Below are 16,474 nucleotides of genomic sequence, written 5' to 3' on the forward strand. Positions count from 1 at the left end.
ATTAAAGGGGGGAGAGTGGGATTAGACTGGGTGGGATATTAAAGGGGGGAGAGTGGGATTAGACTGGGTGGGATATTAAAGGGGGGAGTGAGTGGGAGAGTGGGAGTAGACTGGGTGGGATATTAAAGGGGGGAGTGAGTGGGAGAGTGGGATTAGACTGGGTGGGATATTAAAGGTGCGAGAGTGGGATTAGACTGGGTAGGATTTTAAAGGGTACGGGGAGTGAGGTGGAGAGTGGGATTAGACTGGGTGGGATATTAAAGGGGGGAGAGTGGGATTAGACGGGGTGGGATATTAAAGGGGGGAGAATGGGATTAGACTGGGTGGGATATTAAAGGGGGGAAGTGAGTGGGAGAGTGGGATTAGACTGGGTGGGATATTAAAGGGGGGAGAGTGGGATCAGACTGGGTGGGATATTAAAGGGGAGAGAGTGGGATTAGACTGGGTGGGATATTAAAGGGAGTAGGGAGTGAGAGGGAGAGTGGGATTAGACTGGGTGGATTATTAAAGGGTGTGGGGAGTGAGGTGGAGAGTGGGATTCGACTGAGTGGGATATTAAAGGGGGGAGAGTGGGATTAGACTGGGTGGGATATTAAAGGGGAGAGAGTGGGATTAGACTGGGTGGGATATTAAAGGGGAGAGAGTGGGATTAGACTGGGTGGGATATTAAAGGGGGGAGAGTGGGATCAGACTGGGTGGGATATTAAAGGGGGGAGAGTGGGATTAGACGGGGTGGGATATTAAAGGGGGGAGAGTGGGATGAGACTGGTTGGGATAGTAAAGGGGGGAACGTGGGATTAGACTGGGTGGGATATTAAAGGGTGTGGGGAGTGAGGGGGAGAGTGGGAATAGACTGGGTGGGATATTAAAGGGTGTGGGGAGTGAGGGGGAGAGTGGGATCAGACTGGGTGGGATATTAAAGGGTGCTGGGAGTGAGGGGGAGAGTGGGATTAGACTGGGTGGGATATTAAAGGGTGTGGGGAGTGAGGGGGAGAGTTGGATTAGACTGGGTGGGATATTAAAGGGGGGGAGTGAGGGGGAGAGTGGGATTAGACTGGATGGGATATTAAAGGGGGGAGCGAGGGGGAGAGTGGGATTAGACTGGGTGGGATATTAAAGGCTACGGGGAGTGAGAGGGAGAGTGGGATTAGACTGGGTGGGATGTTAAAAGGGGAGAGTGGGATTAGACGGGGTGGGATATTAAAGCGGGGAGTGAGTGGGAGAGTGGGATTAGACTGGGTGGGATGTTAAAAGGGGAGAGTGGGATTAGACTGGGTGAGATATTAAAGGGGGGAGTGAGTGGGAGAGTGGGATTTGACTGGGTGGGATGTTAAAGGGGGGAGAGTGGGATTAGACGGGGTGGGATATTAAAGGGGGGAGTGTGGGATTAGACTGGGTGGGATATTAAAGGGTGTGGGGAGTGAGGGGGAGAGTGGGATTGGACTGGGTGGGATATTAAAGCGTGCTGGGAGTGAGGAATAGAGTGGGATTAGACTGGGTGGGGTATTAAAGTGTGTGGGGAGCGTGGGATTAGACTGGGTGGGGTATTAAAGGGTGTGGGGAGTGTGGGATTAGACTGGGTGGGGTATTAAAGTGTGTGGGGAGTGAGGGGGAGAGTGGGATTAGACTGGGTGGGATATTAAAGGGGGGAGAGTGGGATTAGACTGGGTGGGATATTAAAGTGTGTGGGGAGTGAGGGGGAGAGTGGGATTAGACTGGGTGGGATATTAAAGGGGGGAGAGTGGGATTAGACTGGGTGGGATATTAAAGTGTGTGGGGAGTGAGGGGGAGAGTGGGATTAGACTGGGTAGGGTATTAAAGTGTGTGGGGAGCGTGGGATTAGACTGGGTGGGATATTAAAGTGTGTGGAGAGTGAGGGGGAGAGTGGGATTAGACTGGGTGGGATATTAAAGTGTGTGGGGAGCGTGGGATTAGACTGGGTGGGATATTAAAGTGTGTGGGGAGTGAGGGGGAGAGTGGGATTAGACTGGGTGGGATATTAAAGTGTGTGGGGAGCGTGGGATTAGACTGGGTGGGGTATTAAAGTGTGTGGGGAGTGAGGGGGAGAGTGGGATTAGACTGGGTGGGATATTAAAGTGTGTGGGGAGTGTGGGATTAGACTGGGTGGGATATTAAAGTGTGTGGAGAGTGAGGGGGAGAGTGGGATTAGACTGGGTGGGATATTAAAGTGTGTGGGGAGCGTGGGATTAGACTGGGTGGGATATTAAAGTGTGTGGGGAGTGAGGGGGAGAGTGGGATTAGACTGGGTGGGACATTAAAGTGTGTGGGGAGTGTGGGATTAGACTGGGTGGGTATTAAAGTGTGTGGGGAGCGTGGGATTAGACTGGGTGGGTATTAAAGTGTGTGGGGAGCGTGGGATTAGACTGGGTGGGGTATTAAAGTGTGTGGGGAGTGAGGGGGAGAGTGGGATTAGACTGGGTGGGGTATTAAAGGGTGTGGAGAGAGTGGGATTAGACTGGGTGGGATATTAAAGTGTGTGGGGAGCGTGGGATTAGACTGGGTGGGGTATTAAAGTGTGTGGGGAGAGTGGGATTAGACTGGGTGGGATATTAAAGTGTGTGGGGAGTGAGGGGGAGAGTGGGATTAGACTGGGTGGGATATTAAAGTGTGTGGGGCGCGTGGGATTAGACTGGGTGGGATATTAAAGTGTGTGGGGAGCGTGAGATTAGACTGGGTGGGATATTAAAGTGTGTGGGGAGTGAGGGGGAGAGTGGGATTAGACTGGGTGGGATATTAAAGGGGGAGCGAGGGAGAGAGTGGGATTAGACTGGGTGGGGTATTAAAGGGTGTGGGGAGCGTGGGATTAGACTGGGTGGGGTATTAAAGTGTGTGGGGAGCGTGGGATTAGACTGGGTGGGGTATTAAAGTGTGTGGGGAGCGTGGGATTAGACTGGGTGGGATATTAAAGGGGGGAGCGAGGGAGAGAGTGGGATTAGACTGGGTGGGATATTAAAGGGGGAGCGAGGGGGAGAGTGGGATTAGACTGGGTGGGGTATTAAAGGGTGTGGGGAGTGTGGGATTAGACTGGGTGGGATATTAAAGGGTGTGGGGAGTGTGGGATTAGACTGGGTGGGATATTAAAGGGTGTGGGGAGTGAGGGGGAGAGTGGGATTAGACTGGGTGGGGTATTAAAGTGTGTGGGGAGAGTGGGATTAGACTGGGTGGGATATTAAAGGGTGTGGGGAGAGTGGGATTAGACTGGGTGGGGTATTAAAGGGTGTGGGGAGAGTGGGATTAGACTGGGTGGGATATTAAAGGGTGTGGGGAGTGAGGGGGAGAGTGGGATTAGACTGGGTGGGGTATTAAAGTGTGTGGGGAGAGTGGGATTAGACTGGGTGGGGTATTAAAGTGTGTGGGGAGAGTGGGATTAGACTGGGTGGGATATTAAAGGGTGTGGGGAGAGTGGGATTAGACTGGGTGGGGTATTAAAGTGTGTGGGGAGCGTGGGATTAGACTGGGTGGGGTATTAAAGGGTGTGGGGAGTGTGGGATTTGACTGGGTGGGGTATTAAAGTGTGTGGGGAGTGAGGGGGAGAGTGGGATTAGACTGGGTGGGATATTAAAGGGTGTGGGGAGTGAGGGGGAGAGTGGGATTAGACTGGGTGGGATATTAAAGGGGGGAGCGAGGGGGAGAGTGGGATTAGACTGGGTGGGATATTAAAGGGGGGAGCGAGGGGGAGCGTGGGATTAGACTGGGTCGGGTATTAAAGGGTGTGGGGAGTGTGGGATTAGACTGGGTGGGGTATTAAAGGGTGTGGGGAGTGTGGGATTAGACTGGGTGGGGTATTAAAGGGTGTGGGGAGCGTGGGATTAGACTGGGTGGGATATTAAAGTGTGTGGGGAGTGAGGGGGAGAGTGGGATTAGACTGGGTGGGATATTAAAGGGGGGAGAGTGGGATTAGACTGGGTGGGATATTAAAGTGTGTGGGGAGTGAGGGGGAGAGTGGGATTTGACTGGGTAGGGTATTAAAGTGTGTGGGGAGCGTGGGATTAGACTGGGTGGGATATTAAAGTGTGTGGAGAGTGAGGGGGAGAGTGGGATTAGACTGGGTGGGATATTAAAGTGTGTGGGGAGTGAGGGGGAGAGTGGGATTAGACTGGGTGGGATATTAAAGTGTGTGGGGAGCGTGGCAATAGACTGGGTGGGATATTAAATTGTGTGGGGAGTGAGGGGGAGAGTGGGATTAGACTGGGTGGGATATTAAAGTGTGTGGGGAGCGTGGGATTAGACTGGGTGGGATATTAAAGTGTGTGGGGAGTGAGGGGGAGAGTGGGATTAGACTGGGTGGGACATTAAAGTGTGTGGGGAGTGTGGGATTAGACTGGGTGGGTATTAAAGTGTGTGGGGAGCGTGGGATTAGACTGGGTGGGTATTAAAGTGTGTGGGGAGCGTGGGATTAGACTGGGTGGGGTATTAAAGTGTGTGGGGAGTGAGGGGGAGAGTGGGATTAGACTGGGTGGGGTATTAAAGTGTGTGGGGCGCGTGGGATTAGACTGGGTGGGATATTAAAGTGTGTGGGGAGCGTGAGATTAGACTGGGTGGGATATTAAAGTGTGTGGGGAGTGAGGGGGAGAGTGGGATTAGACTGGGTGGGATATTAAAGGGGGGAGCGAGGGAGAGAGTGGGATTAGACTGGGTGGGGTATTAAAGGGTGTGGGGAGCGTGGGATTAGACTGGGTGGGGTATTAAAGTGTGTGGGGAGCGTGGGATTAGACTGGGTGGGGTATTAAAGTGTGTGGGGAGCGTGGGATTAGACTGGGTGGGATATTAAAGGGGGGAGCGAGGGAGAGAGTGGGATTAGACTGGGTGGGATATTAAAGGGGGAGCGAGGGGGAGAGTGGGATTAGACTGGGTGGGGTATTAAAGGGTGTGGGGAGTGTGGGATTAGACTGGGTGGGATATTAAAGGGTGTGGGGAGTGTGGGATTAGACTGGGTGGGATATTAAAGGGTGTGGGGAGTGAGGGGGAGAGTGGGATTAGACTGGGTGGGGTATTAAAGTGTGTGGGGAGAGTGGGATTAGACTGGGTGGGATATTAAAGGGTGTGGGGAGAGTGGGATTAGACTGGGTGGGGTATTAAAGGGTGTGGGGAGAGTGGGATTAGACTGGGTGGGATATTAAAGGGTGTGGGGAGTGAGGGGGAGAGTGGGATTAGACTGGGTGGGGTATTAAAGTGTGTGGGGAGAGTGGGATTAGACTGGGTGGGGTATTAAAGTGTGTGGGAGTGAGGGGGAGAGTGGGATTAGACTGGGTGGGATATTAAAGTGTGTGGGGAGTGTGGGATTAGACTGGGTGGGATATTAAAGTGTGTGGGGAGAGTAGGATTAGACTGGGTGGGGTATTAAAGTGTGTGGGGAGAGTGGGATTAGACTGGGTGGGGTATTAAAGTGTGTGGGGAGTGTGGGATTAGACTGGGTGGGATATTAAAGGGGGGAGCGAGGGGGAGAGCGGGATTAGGCTGGGTGGGATATTAAAGTGTGTGGGGAGTGTGGGATTAGACTGGGTGGGATATTAAAGTGTGTGGGGAGAGTGGGATTAGACTGGGTGGGGTATTAAAGGGGGGAGTGAGGGGGAGAGTGGGATTAGACTGGGTGGGATATTAAAGTGTGTGGGGAGCGTGGGATTAGACTGGGTGGGGTATTAAAGGGTGTGGGGAGTGTGGGATTAGACTGGGTGGGATATTAAAGTGTGTGGGGAGTGTGGGATTAGACTGGGTGGGGTATTAAAGTGTGTGGGAAGTGTGGGATGAGACTGGGTGGGATATTAAAGTGTGTGGGGAGAGTGGGATTAGACTGGGTGGGATATTAAAGTGTGTGGGGAGCATGGGATTAGACTGGGTGGGGTATTAAAGTGTGTGGGGAGTGTGGGATTAGACTGGGTGGGGTATTAAAGTGTGTGGGGAGTGTGGGATTAGACTGGGTGGGGTATTAAAGTGTGTGGGGAGTGTGGGATTAGACTGGGTGGGGTATTAAAGGATGTGGGGAGTGTGGGATTAGACTGGGTGGGGTATTAAAGTGTGTGGGGAGTGTGGGATTAGACTGGGTGGGGTATTAAAGTGTGTGGGGAGTGTGGGATTAGACTGGGTGGGGTATTAAAGTGTGTGGGGAGTGTGGGATTAGACTGGGTGGGATATTAAAGTGTGTGGGGAGTGTGGGATTAGACTGGGTGGGATATTAAAGTGTGTGGGGAGTGTGGGATTAGACTGGGTGGGGTATTAAAGTGTGTGGGGAGCGTGGGATTAGACTGGGTGGGGTATTAAAGGGTGTGGGGAGTGTGGGATGAGACTGGGTGGGGTATTAAAGTGTGTGGGAAGTGTGGGATTAGACTGGGTGGGGTATTAAAGTGTGTGGGGAGTGTGGGATTAGACTGGGTGGGGTATTAAAGCGGGCGAGCGAGGGGCTTATGAGGGGAGGGGGCGAAGATCGAGACAAGCAGAATGACACTCACTCTTGGACGAGTCTGTGTAGTACGCAGCCAAGCGAGAACCAATCAGCACTGCTGTTATAGGCTGTTCCTTGCTCCACGACCTCTGGTGCCATGTAACCAATGGTTCCACTGCGGCCAGGACAAAGGGCAAAGGTCAGCACAGTCCCACTCAACCTCCTCAGGAGACAATCCCTTCATCAGTGTGAGATGTGGCTCAGTGGGCTGCACTCTCACCTCGGAGTCAGAAGGTTGTGGGTTCAAGTCCAACTCCAGAGACCTGAGCACAAAAACCGAGACTGACACTCCCAGTGCAGTACTGAGGGAGTGCCGCACTGTCGGAGGGGCAGTACTGAGGGAGTGCCGCACTGTCGGAGTGGCAGTACTGAGGGAGCGCTGTACTGTCGGAGGGGCAGTACTGAGGGAGTGCCGCACTGTCGGAGGGGCAGTACTGAGGGAGCGCTGTACTGTCGGAGTGGCAGTACTGAGGGTGCGCCGCACTGTCGGAGGGGCAGTACTGAGGAAGTGCCGCACTGTCGGAGGGGCAGTACTGAGGGAGTGCTGTACTGTCGGAGGGGCAGTACTGTGGGAGCGCCGCACTGTCGGAGGGGCAGTACTGAGGGAGTGCCGCACTGTCGGAGTGGCAGTACTGAGGGAGTGCTGCACTGTCGGAGGGGCAGTACTGAGGGAGTGCTGTACTGTCGGAGGGGCAGTACTGAGGGAGTGCCGTACTGTCGGAGGGGCAGTACTGAGGGAGTGCCGTACTGTCGGAGGGGCAGTACTGAGGGAGCCCCGCACTGTCGGAGGGGCAGTACTGTGGGAGTGCCGCACTGTCGGAGTGGCAGTACTGAGGGAGCGCTGCACTGTCGGAGTGGCAGTACTGAGGGAGTGCCGCACTGTCGGAGGGGCAGTACTGAGGGAGTGTCGGAGTGGCAGTAGTGAGGGAGTGCCGCACTGTCGGAGGGGCAGTACTGAGGGAGTGTCGGACAGACTGAGTGCCTGGGGCCAATATTTATCCCTCAATCAACACAACAAAATTAAATTATCTGGGCCATTCGCACATTGCTGTGTGTGGGAGCTTGCTGTGCGCAATTTTGGCTGCCGCGTTTCCCACAATACAACAGTGACCACACTCCAAAAAGTAGTTCATTGGCTGTAAAGCTCGTTGAGTTTTCCGGTGGTCGTGACAGGCGCTATTTAATGAGGGTCTTGCTCACTCATCCTTTTAACGTGCTGACCCCTGGTCCCAGGCTGGTAGGCCTCGGCCCATAGCGGGGAGGGGAATCACAGAGATTTACAGCACGGGAGGAGGCCATTTCGGCCCATCGTGTCCTCGCTGGCCGACCAAGAGCTACCCAGCCTAATCCCACTTTCCAGCTCTGGGTCCGTAGCCCTGTAGGATACGGCACTTCAAGTGTACATCCAAGTACTTGTTAAACGTGGTGAGGGTTTCTGCCTCTACCACCCTTTCAGGCCGTGAGTTCCAGACCCCCACCACCCTCTGGGTGAAGACATTTCCCCTCAAATCCCCTCTAAACCTCCCCCCAATTACTTTAAATCTCTGCCCCCTGGTTGTTAACCCCTCTGCCAAGGGAAACAGGTCCGTCCTATCCACTCTATCCAGGCCCCTCATCATTGTATACACCTCAATCAGGTCTTCCCTCAGCCTCCTCTGTTCCAAAGAAAACAACCCCAGCCTATCCAATCTTACCTTGTCGCTAAAATTCTCCAGTCCCGGCAACATCCTGGTAAATCTCCTCTGTACCCTCTCCAGTGCAATCACATCCTTCTTGTAATGTGGTGACCAGAACTGTACGCAGTACTCCAGCTGTGGTCTAACCAGTGTGTTATTCAGTCCTCCACCAGCCTGTCCCCACCGCACAGCACTGACCCCCAGTCATCAAGATCCACGGCGCGACCCTGGACACCGTGGACCATTCCCCAAACCTCGGGAGCCTCTCATCAACAAGAGCAGACATTGGCGACGAGATCCAACACCGCCTCCAGTGCGCCAGTGCAGCCTTCGGCCGCCTGAGGAAAAGGGTGTTTGAAGACCAGGCCCTCAAATCCACCACCCAGCTCATGGTCGACAGGGCTGTAGTGATACCCGCCCTCCTGTATGGCTCAGAGACATGGACCATGTACAGCAGACACCTCAAGTCGCTGGAGAAATACCACCAACGATGTCTCCGCAAGATCCTGCAAATCCCCCGGGAGGACAGACGCACCAACGTTAGCGTCCTCGACCAGGCCCAACATCCCCAGCATCGAAGCACTGACCACACTCGACCAGCTCCGCTGGGCGGGGCCACATTGTCCGCATGCCCCAGACACGAGACTCCCCAAAGCAAGCGCTCTACTCGGGACTCCTTCACGGCGAGCGAGCCAAAGGTGGGCAGAGGAAACGTTACAAGGGACACACCCTCAAAGCCTCCCTGATAAAGTGCAACATCCCCACTGACACCTGGGAGTCCCTGGGCCAAAGACCAGTCCCGCCCGGAGTGGAGGAAGTGCATCCGGGAGGGCGCTGAGCACCTCGAGTCTCGTCGCCGAGAGCGTGCAGAGACCAAGCGCAGGCAGCGGAAGGAGCGTGCGGCAAACCTGTCCCACCCTCCCCTTCCCTCAACGTCTGTCTGTCCCACCCTCCGCTTCCCTCAACGTCTATCTGTCCCACCTGCGACAGGGACTGTGGTTCCCCTATTGGACTGTTCAGCCACCTAAGGACTCATTTTAGGAGTGGAAGCAAGTCTTCCTCGATTCTGAGGGACTGCCTGTGATGATGTGTACAGTTCAAGCATAACCTCCCTGCTCTTGTATTCTGTGCCTCGGCTAATAAAGGCAAGTATTCCGTCTACCTTCTTAACCACCTTATCGACCTGGCCTGCTACCTTCAGGGATCTGTGGACCTGCACTCCAAGGTCTCTCTGTTCCTCTACACTTCTCAGTGTCTTCGAGGGGATTTTGACGGGCTAAGTGAATGGACAAAGGGAATATAATGTGGAGACATGTGAAGTTATCCACTTTGGTCGGAAAAATAGAAAAGCAGAGTATTGTTTCAACGGTGAGGGATTGGGAAATGTTGGTGTACAGAGGGACCTGGGTGTCCTTGTACACCAATCACTGAAAGTTAACCTGCGGCTACAGCAAGCAATTAGGAAAGGAAATGTTATGTTGGCCTTTATTACAGGGAGATTGGAGTATAAGAGTAAAGACGACAGTTATACAGGGCCCTGGTGAGGCCTCACCTGGAGTATTGTGTACAGTTCTGGCCTCCTTACCTCAGGAAGGATATACTTGCCATAGAGGGAGTGCAGCGAAGGTTCACCAGACTGATTCCTGGGATGGGGGGGGGGTTGTCCTATGAGGAGAGATTGAGCAGACTAGGCCGATATTCTCTGGAGTTTAGGAGAATGAGAGGGGATCTCATTGAAACATTCTTACAGGGGCTTGACAGGGTAGATGCAGGGAGGATGTTTCCCCCGGGCTGGGGAGTCTAGAACCAGGGGTCACAGTCTCGGGATAAGCAGTCGGCCATTTAGGACCGAGAGGAGGAGAAATTTCCTCACTCGGAGGAGGGTGAACCTTTGGAATTCTCTGCCCCAGGGGGCTGTGGAGGATCAGTCTTTGAGTAGACTCAAGGCCGAGATCGATAGATTTTTGGATATGAAGGGAATCGAGGGATATGGGGACAGTGCAGGAAAGTGGAGTTGAGGTCGAAGATCAGCCGTGACCTCATTGGATGGCGGAGCAGGTTCAAGGGGCCGAATGGCCGACTCTTGCTCCTAATTCTTATGTTCTGTGGACATGCTCCCCGAGGTCCCTTTGTTCCTCTACACTTCTCAGTGTCCCACCATTTAATGTGTATTCCCTTTCCTTGTTAGCCCTCCCCAAATTGCATGCGGCAGTCGGGAGACGGGAGTTCGTGAGGCGAGAGGCCTATAAAGGCCCAATAGTTCGAGGAGAGAGGCGTGAGGCGGGAGTTCATGAGGCGAGAGGCCTATAAAGGCCCAATAGTTCGAGGAGAGAGGCGGGAGACGGGAGTTCGTGAGGCGAGAGGCCTATAAAGGCCCAATAGTTCGAGGAGAGAGGCGGGAGATGGGAGTTCGTGAGGCGAGAGGCCTATAAAGCCCCAATAGTTCGAGGAGAGAGGTGGGAGGCGGGAGTTCGTGAGGCGAGAGGCCTATAAAGGATCAATAGTTCGAGGAGAGCGGCGTGAGGCGGGAGTTCGTGAGGCGAGAGGCCTATAAAGGCCCAATAGTTCGAGGAGAGCGGCGGGAGGCGGGAGTTCGTGAGGCGAGAGGCCTATAAAGGCCCAATAGTTCGAGGAGAGAGGCGGGAGGCGGGAGTTCGTGAGGCGAGAGGCCTATAAAGGCCCAATAGTTCGAGGAGAGCGGCGGGAGGCGGGAGTTCGTGAGGCGAGAGGCCTATAAAGACCCAATAGTTCGAGGAGAGCGGCGTGAGGCGGGAGTTCGTGAGGCGAGAGGCCTATAAAGGCCCAATAGTTCGAGGAGAGAGGCGGGAGACGGGAGTTCGTGAGGCGAGAGGCCTATAAAGGCCCAATAGTTCGAGGAGAGAGGCGGGAGGTGGGAGTTCGTGAGGCGAGAGGCCTATAAAGGCCCAATAGTTCGAGGAGAGAGGCGGGAGGCAGGAGTTCGTGAGGCGAGAGGCCTATAAAGGCCCAATAGTTCGAGGAGAGAGGCGGGAGACGGGAGTTCGTGAGGCGAGAGGCCTATAAAGGCCCAATAGTTCGAGGAGAGCAGCGTGAGGTGGGAGTTCATGAGGCGAGAGGCCTATAAAGGCCCAATAGTTCGAGGAGAGCGGTGGGAGGCGGGAGTTCATGAGGTGAGAGGCCTACAAAGGCCCAATAGTTCGAGGAGAGAGGTAGGAGGCGGGAATTCATGAGGCGAGAGGCCTGCAAAGGCCCAATAGTTCGAGGAGAGCGGCGTGAGGCGGGAGTTCATGAGGCGAGAGGCCTATAAAGACCCAATAGTTCGAGGAGAGCGGCGGGAGGCGTGAGTTCGTGAGGCGAGAGGCCTATAAAGGCCCAATAGTTCGAGGAGAGAGGCGGGAGACAGGAGTTCGTGAAGTGAGAGGCCTACAAAGGCCAATAGTTCGAGGAGAGAGGTAGGAGGTGGGAGTTAGGGAGGCGAGAGGCCTATAAAGACCCAATAGTTCGAGGAGAGAGGTGGGAGGCGGGAGTTCATGAGGCAAGAGGCCTATAAAGACCCAATAGTTCGAGGAGAGAGGCGGGAGGCGGAAGTTCATGAGGCGAGAGGCCTATAAAGACCCAATAGTTCGAGGAGAGAGGTGGGAGGCGGGAGTTCATGAAGCGAGAGGCCTACAAAGGCCCAATAGTTCGAGGAGAGAGGTGGGAGGCGGGAGTTCATGAGGCGAGAGGCCTACAAAGGCCCAATAGTTCGAGGAGAGAGGTGGGAGGCGGGAGTTCATGAGGCGAGTGTCGTATAAAGGCCCAATAGTTCGAGGAGAGCGACAGTAGTCGGGAGGCGGGAGTTCATGAGGCGAGAGGCCTATAAAGGCCCAATAGTTCGAGGAGAGCGACGGTAGTCGGGAGGTGGGAGTTAGGGAGGCGAGAGGCCTATAAAGGCCCAATAGTTCGAGGAGAACGGCGGAAGTCGGGAGGTGGGAGTTAGGGAGGCGAGAGGCCTATAAAGGCCCAATAGTTCGAGGAGAGCGGCGGTAGTCTGGAGGTGGGAGTTAGGGAGGCGAGAGGCCTATAAAGGCCCAATAGTTCGAGGAGAGCGGCGGTAATCGGGAGGTGGGAGTGCGTGAGGCGAGAGGCCTATAAAGGCCCAATAGTTCGAGGAGAGAGGCGGGAGGCGGGAGTTCGTGAGGCGAGAGGCCTATAAAGACCCAATAGTTCGAGGAGAGAGGCGGTAATCGGGAGGTGGGAGTTAGGGAGGCGAGAGGCCTATAAAGGCCCAATAGTTCGAGGAGAACGGCGGTAGTCGGGAGGTGGGAGTTAGGGAGGCGAGAGGCCTATAAAGGCCCAATAGTTCGATGAGAGCGGCGGTAGTCTGGAGGTGGGAGTTAGGGAGGCGAGAGGCCTATAAAGACGCAATAGTTCGAGGAGAGCGACGGTAGTCTGGAGGTGGGAGTTAGGGAGGCGAGAGGCCTATAAAGGCCCAATAGTTTGAGGAGAGCGACGGTAGTCTGGAGGTGGGAGTTAGGGAGGCGAGAGGCCTATAAAGGCCCAATAGTTCGAGGAGAACGGCGGTAGTCTGGAGGTGGGAGTTAGGGAGGCGAGAGGCCTATAAAGGCCCAATAGTTCGAGGAGAACGGCGGTAGTCTGGAGGTGGGAGTTAGGGAGGCGAGAGGCCTATAAAGGCCCAATAGTTCGAGGAGAGCGGCGGTAATCGGGAGGTGGGAGTTAGGGAGGCGAGAGGCCTATAAAGGCCCAATAGTTCGAGGAGAGAGATGGGAGGTGGGAGTTAGGGAGGCGAGAGGCCTATAAAGGCCCAATAGTTCGAGGAGAGAGGCGGAAGTCGGGAGGTGGGAGTTAGGGAGGCGAGAGGCCTATAAAGGCCCAATAGTTCGAGGAGAGCGACGGTAATCGGGAGGTGGGAGTAAGGGAGGCGAGAGGCCTATAAAGGCCCAATAGTTCGAGGAGAGAGGCGGTAGTCTGGAGGTGGGAGTTAGGGAGGCGAGAGGCCTATAAAGGCCCAATAGTTCGAGGAGAGAGGCGGTAGTCTGGAGGTGGGAGTTAGGGAGGCGAGAGGCCTATAAAGGCCCAATAGTTCGAGGAGAACGGCGGTAATCGGGAGGTGGGAGTTAGGGAGGCGAGAGGCCTATAAAGGCCCAATAGTTCGAGGAGAGAGGCGGTAGTCTGGAGGTGGGAGTTAGGGAGGCGAGAGGCCTATAAAGGCCCAATAGTTCGAGGAGAATGGCGGAAGTCGGGAGGTGGGAGTTAGGGAGGCGAGAGGCCTATAAAGGCCAAATAGTTCGAGGAGAACGGCGGTAGTCGGGAGGTGGGAGTTAGGGAGGCGAGAGGCCTATAAAGGCCCAATAGTTCGAGGAGAGAGGCGGAAGTCGGGAGGTGGGAGTTAGGGAGGCGAGAGGCCTATAAAGGCCCAATAGTTCGAGGAGAGAGGTGGGAGGCGGGAGTTCATGAGGCAAGAGGCCTATAAATACCCAATAGTTCGAGGAGAGAGGCGGGAGGCGGAAGTTCATGAGGCGAGAGGCCTATAAAGACCCAATAGTTCGAGGAGAGAGGTGGGAGGCGGGAGTTCATGAAGCGAGAGGCCTATAAAGACCCAATAGTTCGAGGAGAGAGGCGGTAATCGGGAGGTGGGAGTTAGGGAGGCGAGAGGCCTATAAAGGCCCAATAGTTCGAGTTGAACGGCGGTAGTCGGGAGGTGGGAGTTAGGGAGGCGAGAGGCCTATAAAGGCCCAATAGTTCGATGAGAGCGGCGGTAGTCTGGAGGTGGGAGTTAGGGAGGCGAGAGGCCTATAAAGACGCAATAGTTCGAGGAGAGCGACGGTAGTCTGGAGGTGGGAGTTAGGGAGGCGAGAGGCCTATAAAGGCCCAATAGATCGAGGAGAACGGCGGTAGTCTGGAGGTGGGAGTTAGGGAGGCGAGAGGCCTATAAAGGCCCAATAGTTCGAGGAGAACGGCGGTAGTCTGGAGGTGGGAGTTAGGGAGGCGAGAGGCCTATAAAGGCCCAATAGTTCGAGGAGAGCGGCGGTAATCGGGAGGTGGGAGTTAGGGAGGCGAGAGGCCTATAAAGGCCCAATAGTTCGAGGAGAGAGATGGGAGGTGGGAGTTAGGGAGGCGAGAGGCCTATAAAGGCCCAATAGTTCGAGGAGAGAGGCGGAAGTCGGGAGGTGGGAGTTAGGGAGGCGAGAGGCCTATAAAGGCCCAATAGTTCGAGGAGAGCGACGGTAATCGGGAGGTGGGAGTTAGGGAGGCGAGAGGCCTATAAAGGCCCAATAGTTCGAGGAGAGAGGCGGTAGTCTGGAGGTGGGAGTTAGGGAGGCGAGAGGCCTATAAAGGCCCAATAGTTCGAGGAGAGAGGCGGTAGTCTGGAGGTGGGAGTTAGGGAGGCGAGAGGCCTATAAAGGCCCAATAGTTCGAGGAGAGAGGCGGTAGTCTGGAGGTGGGAGTTAGGGAGGCGAGAGGCCTATAAAGGCCCAATAGTTCGAGGAGAACGGCGGAAGTCGGGAGGTGGGAGTTAGGGAGGCGAGAGGCCTATAAAGGCCAAATAGTTCGAGGAGAACGGCGGTAGTCGGGAGGTGGGAGTTAGGGAGGCGAGAGGCCTATAAAGGCCCAATAGTTCGAGGAGAGAGGCGGAAGTCGGGAGGTGGGAGTTAGGGAGGCGAGAGGCCTATAAAGGCCCAATAGTTCGAGGAGAGAGGTGGGAGGCGGGAGTTCATGAGGCAAGAGGCCTATAAATACCCAATAGTTCGAGGAGAGAGGCGGGAGGCGGAAGTTCATGAGGCGAGAGGCCTATAAAGACCCAATAGTTCGAGGAGAGAGGTGGGAGGCGGGAGTTCATGAAGCGAGAGGCCTACAAAGGCCCAATAGTTCGAGGAGAGAGGTGGGAGGCGGGAGTTCATGAGGCGAGAGGCCTACAAAGGCCCAATAGTTCGAGGAGAGAGGTGGGAGGCGGGAGTTCATGAGGCGAGTGTCGTATAAAGGCCCAATAGTTCGAGGAGAGCGACAGTAGTCGGGAGACGGGAGTTCATGAGGCGAGAGGCCTATAAAGGCCCAATAGTTCGAGGAGAGCGACGGTAGTCGGGAGGTGGGAGTTAGGGAGGCGAGAGGCCTATAAAGGCCCAATAGTTCGAGGAGAGCGGCGGTAGTCTGGAGGTGGGAGTTAGGGAGGCGAGAGGCCAACAAAAGGCCCAAGAGTTCGAGGAGAGCGGCGGTAATCGGGAGGTGGGAGTTCGTGAGGCGAGAGGCCTATAAAGGCCCAATAGTTCGAGGAGAGAGGCGGGAGGCGGGAGTTCGTGAGGCGAGAGGCCTATAAAGACCCAATAGTTCGAGGAGAGAGGCGGTAATCGGGAGGTGGGAGTTAGGGAGGCGAGAGGCCTATAAAGGCCCAATAGTTCGAGGAGAACGGCGGTAGTCGGGAGGTGGGAGTTAGGGAGGCGAGAGGCCTATAAAGGCCCAATAGTTCAATGAGAGCGGCGGTAGTCTGGAGGTGGGAGGTAGGGAGGCGAGAGGCCTATAAAGACGCAATAGTTCGAGGAGAGCGACGGTAGTCTGGAGGTGGGAGTTAGGGAGGCGAGAGGCCTATAAAGGCCCAATAGTTCGAGGAGAGCGACGGTAGTCTGGAGGTGGGAGTTAGGGAGGCGAGAGGCCTATAAAGGCCCAATAGTTCGAGGAGAACGGCGGTAGTCTGGAGGTGGGAGTTAGGGAGGCGAGAGGCCTATAAAGGCCCAATAGTTCGAGGAGAACGGCGGTAGTCTGGAGGTGGGAGTTAGGGAGGTGAGAGGCCTATAAAGGCCCAATAGTTCGAGGAGAGCGGCGGTAATCGGGAGGTGGGAGTTAGGGAGGCGAGAGGCCTATAAAGGCCCAATAGTTCGAGGAGAGAGATGGGAGGTGGGAGTTAGGGAGGCGAGAGGCCTATAAAGGCCCAATAGTTCGAGGAGAGAGGCGGAAGTCGGGAGGTGGGAGTTAGGGAGGCGAGAGGCCGATAAAGGCCCAATAATTCGAGGAGAGCGACGGTAATCGGGAGTTGGGAGTTAGGGAGGCGAGAGGCCTATAAAGGCCCAATAGTTCGAGGAGAGAGGCGGTAGTCTGGAGGTGGGAGTTAGGGAGGCGAGAGGCCTATAAAGGCCCAATAGTTCGAGGAGAGAGGCGGTAGTCTGGAGGTGGGAGTTAGGGAGGCGAGAGGCCTATAAAGGCCCAATAGTTCGAGGAGAACGGCGGTAATCGGGAGGTGGGAGTTAGGGAGGCGAGAGGCCTATAAAGGCCCAATAGTTCGAGGAGAGAGGCGGTAGTCTGGAGGTGGGAGTTAGGGAGGCGAGAGGCCTATAAAGGCCCAATAGTTCGAGGAGAACGGCGGAAG

General features: G+C 55.2%; 1 protein-coding gene across 1 annotated transcript in view; it reads right to left on the bottom strand.

Moving 5' to 3' along the window:
- LOC139257290 (beta-adrenergic receptor kinase 1-like) overlaps positions 1-16,474 on the bottom strand; it is a gene marked incomplete at both ends in the record, with an annotated part of 167,815 nt that overhangs the window by 89,464 nt on the left and 61,877 nt on the right. The window contains one exon of the mRNA XM_070874426.1: positions 6,468-6,575. Coding sequence (XP_070730527.1) covers positions 6,468-6,575 — 108 coding nt within the window. The remainder of the gene's footprint in view (positions 1-6,467; positions 6,576-16,474) is intronic.

The sequence above is a fragment of the Pristiophorus japonicus genome, unplaced genomic scaffold (assembly GCF_044704955.1).
Source record: "Pristiophorus japonicus isolate sPriJap1 unplaced genomic scaffold, sPriJap1.hap1 HAP1_SCAFFOLD_819, whole genome shotgun sequence".
Lineage (NCBI taxonomy): Eukaryota > Metazoa > Chordata > Chondrichthyes > Pristiophoridae > Pristiophorus > Pristiophorus japonicus.